Here is a 5,333-nt window from a genome sequence, read left to right as displayed (position 1 = left end):
TTTTGGTGCTGACTGAGAACAAATATAATCTACATAAAACATTTTCCTGAAGGTACAGACTATATATACAATGTACTGTTGACAGAGTCCCTAAATGCTGGCAGAATTGGGGCCAGTTTCAAACATCCCCCGGGGTTTATTACTAATATTTGGCAGGTTGATAATAATGATAAAACTTATCTTAAAATTATTAGAGACGGGAATGGTATTTTGCAACGGAAAGAGAAGAAGAAGGAGAAGAGGAAGAAAGAGGGGGGGGGAGGTCCCTTGCCCTTAATTGCAAAGATGTCCATAACCAGCAACAGAATGGTGAGTGGAAAGCTTTAGTTATGCTAAATAGCTTTCAATCAAGAGACCATCGTTCTCTCTCTCTTTCTCTTTCTCTCTCTCTCTCTCTCTCTCTCTCTCTCTCTCTCTCTCTCTCTCTCTCTCTCTCTCTCTCTCTCTCTCTCTCTCTCTCTCTCTCTAATTTTCGTTAGCCCTTTATCTCTCTCTCTCTCTCTCTCTCTCTCTCTCTCTCTCTCTCTCTCTCTCTCTCTCTCTCTCTCTCTCTCTCTCTCTCTCTCTCTCTCTTTCAAAATTCTTTCCTTCTCCCTCTCCCCCTATGCACGCTTGCCATATTGCACTAACATACACATGACAATGAGATTAAACCGAACGACACGTCACTATGGGTTGGAGTTACCCCTGAGTACACCAAGGTTATTTTTACTATGTACACAAAGAGATATTTACGTACATCAACACTGAAGACACAGTTCGGAGTGCACCCGCGCTTGTTTACAACGCCATTCCTGAAAATTTTCTTTTACAGTTTACCCGAATGTAATGAAAGGCCACATTCACTGGTCCGAAAAAACAACTAATAATGAATAAATATTTAGGAGAAAAAAATATATATATGCGATTCCCATAGACTGCCAGCACGCTGAATATTTTTAAACGTTTCTTTCAGCTGTAGACAGCCATATTCCGACAGCTTTAGACAGCTTTACAATATGTACAGGAGGAATCAATTAAATATTAATTAATTACCCTGTGATAACTCTAGACCCGACGGCTACAGTTAATAAAGGCTTCGTGAAAGACGAATCACACAACATAGAGAGATCAAGGCCCTCTTGCCTGCCCGGCTTGCCACACTCAGAAGGTATCGGACACCATCATGTGGACAGGCGGGGAGAGGAGGCAGGCTGAGCGGTGGCGAGCGAAGTGCTGTGGCAAGAGGGCTGACATGGGCGGCATCAGACTGTGCACATTTGCTCCGTTAATCCCTGGGCGTGCAGGTGGCCGCTAGGTTATCCTCCCCCTCCCCTCCCCCCTTAATACCCTCGCTAGCTGACCCTCCAGTTCTTTCTACTCTCCTTCACTTCACTTCACTTCACCGCCTGTTCCGCGGAGACGGGCGGCGTCTTCTTTCGCTTCACGCGAGGAAAGATGTTGACGGACACTGTCGAAGGAGGTAGTGGGTCGAGGATGACAACCCGGAGAAACCCATCTGGCTCCTGAGAACTCACCGCGAGTGAGCGAGGAGAGAGTGGCGACCCTTTCACCGGCGTCGCTCCGCCGGCCTGCGCTGAGCCCCGGCGGCGCTCGGCGTGTTCACCCGCTCCTGTGAGGCCAAGTATCCTCCGCCCCCGCCGCCAGCGTGGCAGAGATCCGCAGGCCGGCGGAGGGCGGCTCCGAATACGGCCCAGCGCGACGCCCTTGGCAGGCTGGCAGGGCGACCCGTCGGCGTCCTGCAGCGGCGGCCCCGTCGACGCCGGGCGGCAGCAGCGGTGACGCGGACAGCTTTCAGAGGACCTGGAACTTCTCCCCGAAGTCCATGCAGTCTTGCGAGCCGGGGGCCGTGACTCCCTGCACGGGCGTGACGGCGGCGGGCCGCGTGTAGTGCTGACTGCTCATCATGCTGTGGGAGCCCATCATGTGGCCGCCCATCTGCTGGAAGCCGCCCATGTGGTTACTGACGGGCGTGAACTGTGCGTGGGCGCCCATGTGGTGGGGCAGGTATTCCATGCTCATGTTGCCGTAGTAGGAAGCGGGGCCGTAGTTCTGGTTCCATGAGGATCCCGGGCTCTTGCTGCTCGCCATGTGGTATGAGGGCGTCTGCATGCAGTTGGCTGTGGACACGTGCAGGTCGCCCATGGGCCGCAGGCCAGCGGGCGCCCACAGCGAGGAGTAGCTGTTGGTGTGGTCTGTCGTTGCCGGGGCCGACTGGAAGGAACCGTAGGTGTGTGTGGGCGTGGGCGTGGGCGTGGTGTTGGGCGGCGTGTGTGCTGAGGCGGGGGACACTGACGGAGGCTTGTAAGCGGGCGAGGCGGGGCGCGGGGAGGTCTTAATGACGGGCGGGGGCGGCGAGGGCGTGCTGGGGCTCTTGATCTTCTTGGGGCGCGGGGCGGCGGCCTTGGTGCTGTCGTTGTTGTTGGCGGCGGGCGTGGTGGTGATGGTGGTGGCCGTGCCGTTGGTGCTGCTGGTGCTGGTGCTGGTGGTCGTGGTGCTCGAGCCGTTCTGGCTGTTCTGCTGCGCCTGCTGCCGGCACTTGGCGCGACGGTTCTTGAACCACACCTGGGGAGGAGGAGGGAGCACAGTTAGTTATAGTTGCCTAAGGTATTAATTATCACCATTACCTCTCCAATATGTCTATTTCTAAATAAAAATCATGCACACAAATACGAAGAAAAGAGTAAAAGATCCCCCCTCCCCCTTACCCCAATCCCCATTCCGCCTGTCAGTAGTAAGGTCACTTAATCTACCAGATTAACCTTTGACCCGCCCAGGTACCTTTCCCTCTCAAAATAGCCCCGGGAGGGGGAGGTGGGGGAGGGTGGTACCAGATGGTTCAAAGCCTACTAAATCCTGCTCATGAAAACCCTCGAATTCCCTACAAACAGATGAAAATGTCGACATGTCTCAAGATACAACTTTATTTTTTTTTGCTTTTGTTTTATTTTTTACTGTTCTTTAATCATATAAAAAAGCAAAAGTAGAAACAATTACAGCAGTTCTCGCCCTCATTAAATACAATCTTTTCGCCCGACGTTTGCGCCACCCATGTTGTAATAACCCAACCAACACTGGCTTCGATGATGATAACAAGGTAACAATAGTAATGAAGTTAATAGTGACGCCCACAACAGCCCTGGTCATTTCGAGTTTCTCCCTGCTTATTCTCATGCCTTTGTGTCGCTTTCATATTTCCCTCTCACGCCCTCTCCTCTAGAATGCCTGAGTCATCCTACAGACCCGAGATGATCAGGTGGGATTCCCTCTGCGGGAGACGCACCGGAGGCTGAGTAAGGGGGAGGTGGAGGGGAGTGGAGGGAGTGGAGGGGAGTGGAGGGGAGTGGAGGGAGTGGAGTTCGTAAACAGTAAAAGAGGAAAGTTGTACATGCACTTCTTTTTTGGCAAAAAATAGATTCCGGAACTTCTTTTTTTTGTTTTCCTTTTTTTCACCATGGATGAGAACAGGAAATTCCTGATTATGTTTCTGTGACAGTACGTGAGAATAAAACAACCAAGTGAGGGAAGAATTATTCGACGTTAATTCACAATTCGTGGTCTAATAACAAAGAGCTGTTCATATGGTACTCTACTTAAACTTCTGTCACAACAACGCATCCCGGCGGACCAAAGGCTCTTAAAAGTTTTCTCTCCCTTCGCGTTCCCACGCCGACGGGAGCCCCATCTCCCCGCCAGCCTTTCCTGCGCCGAGGTCATCCTTTCGGAAACAAGGTTAGGTCAGAAGCCGGAAGCGCGGGGGGCGTAAGGGATGGATAAAAGCATTAGATTATTTCCCTTTGTCTATAACGGCACACAGTCGGTGATAAACAGCTCAGCACGCAAGGAATATTGGCACAACAAGCGTGACCAATTCCCCCGGTGCTCGTGGCCGGCACGTGACCGGCATGGCGCTGCGGTGCTGGAGTGTTATCATTTTCCGCCCGCCTCCCGCCAGCCGCCAGGCAGCCTCTCTCTCCCTCCTTCTTCTCTTCACTCACATATGTCACCTTCCACGCCGGATCGATCAGAAATTCGGAAGCTAGCGAAGGAGATTCTTAAATTTGTGTCACTTAGAATAAGAAAGCGTAGGGAGTCCTTCGAAAGGGGAACCAACGGCCAGGTTGCACTTTCCCGCGAAGCGCTAAATGAGCAGAAAATAGGCGTAACGGCCTCGGGCGGGGAAATGGATACAATGAATACGTGATGATGGGGGAAACCAGCGACAAGGGGACGCACTCTCCCCTCAATAGGACCGCAAAGAGAACACGGAACAAGGGTCTCGACAGGGGGGAGGGAAGGCGAGGGAGCGGGCCGGCAGGGGAAGAGGGCGTTTGAGGGAAATTGAAACGGATGGATTGGATGGAGGAGGCTGGTATATCTCTCTCCTTTGGCTTCCATCCTTCTCCTATAAATGATTTACTTCCATGCCATTTCAACATACGACCTTGCCCATGAAACTATGAAAGTAGCTTACAGAAAGCGCTCGCCCCTTGGCCTCGGAGTGCCGAGAGGAAGCGCTCCTCTGCAGCCGGTCGGCCCCATTCGCCGGGAGGAGACCAATGTAAATCAAATTACTCTCCCCTCCGGAGTGTTGGTAAGCTAATATAGAGGGTAATAGAGCAATGTCAACTCTGGGAGGTGAGTTGTGATTGCTTAATGGGAAACAGAGACTGTGTCAACAACTGAGGTGGGAAAGCAAATAACCTGCAGTGACGGCTAAGGGGGAACTTAAGTAAAGACACTAGTACGAGGCACTCAGTATCGCTGGCTGGAGAGACCCAGACACGTGGCCCGGGAGCAGTAGTCTCCGGGCTGCCGTGAGAAGGAAAATATTCCAAGGCGCCGCTCAGATATCAACCCTTCATTTATTATGACCATGTCCGCCCTAACAATCTCTTTCCTGAGTAATTACGGTGTAACTCACACGGCGTGGGCAGCCAAGTGCTAATGTGATGCGGCGAAAGAAAAGAGCAGAATAAAAAAACGAAATGCTGAGAAGGTGATTACAATCCCACGCCTTGAAGACCCAGTGGACGAAATATTTATACAAAGAGTCTTTTCACCGGCGGCCACAATGCCCGTGTCCCGGTATTCATTTGCCTCCGCGCTCGCTTCTCTTTGTGACGTGAACGAAAATGGAAAAAATAGAGAGAGAGAAGAAAAAAAATCTTCAGGCAGGCGCCGGTGTGGAAAACATGCCGAGTAAGACGCCCTAATTACTATCACGGAGGTACAGAGGAGGTGGCGCCGTTAGCCCTTCCGCGCTCTGTACGGCCTCGTGTCTCCTTTCTCTCTCGGAAACGTTTCAGAAATTTGTATTTGATGACGAGCAT

At 51.8% G+C, this 5,333-nt stretch overlaps 1 protein-coding gene across 1 annotated transcript in view; it reads right to left on the bottom strand.

The window, feature by feature from the left end:
* Positions 1-568: 568 nt before the first annotated feature.
* Positions 569-5,333, bottom strand: part of LOC125043887 (homeobox protein OTX2-like) — a 13,865-nt gene continuing 9,100 nt past the window's right edge. The window contains exon 4 of the mRNA XM_047640243.1: positions 569-2,565. Coding sequence (XP_047496199.1) covers positions 1,795-2,565 — 771 coding nt within the window. The 3' untranslated portion in view covers positions 569-1,794. The remainder of the gene's footprint in view (positions 2,566-5,333) is intronic.

The sequence above is a fragment of the Penaeus chinensis genome, chromosome 34, assembly GCF_019202785.1.
Source record: "Penaeus chinensis breed Huanghai No. 1 chromosome 34, ASM1920278v2, whole genome shotgun sequence".
Classification (NCBI taxonomy): Eukaryota; Metazoa; Arthropoda; class Malacostraca; order Decapoda; family Penaeidae; genus Penaeus; species Penaeus chinensis.
This window is presented reverse-complemented; position numbering and strand designations above follow the sequence as displayed.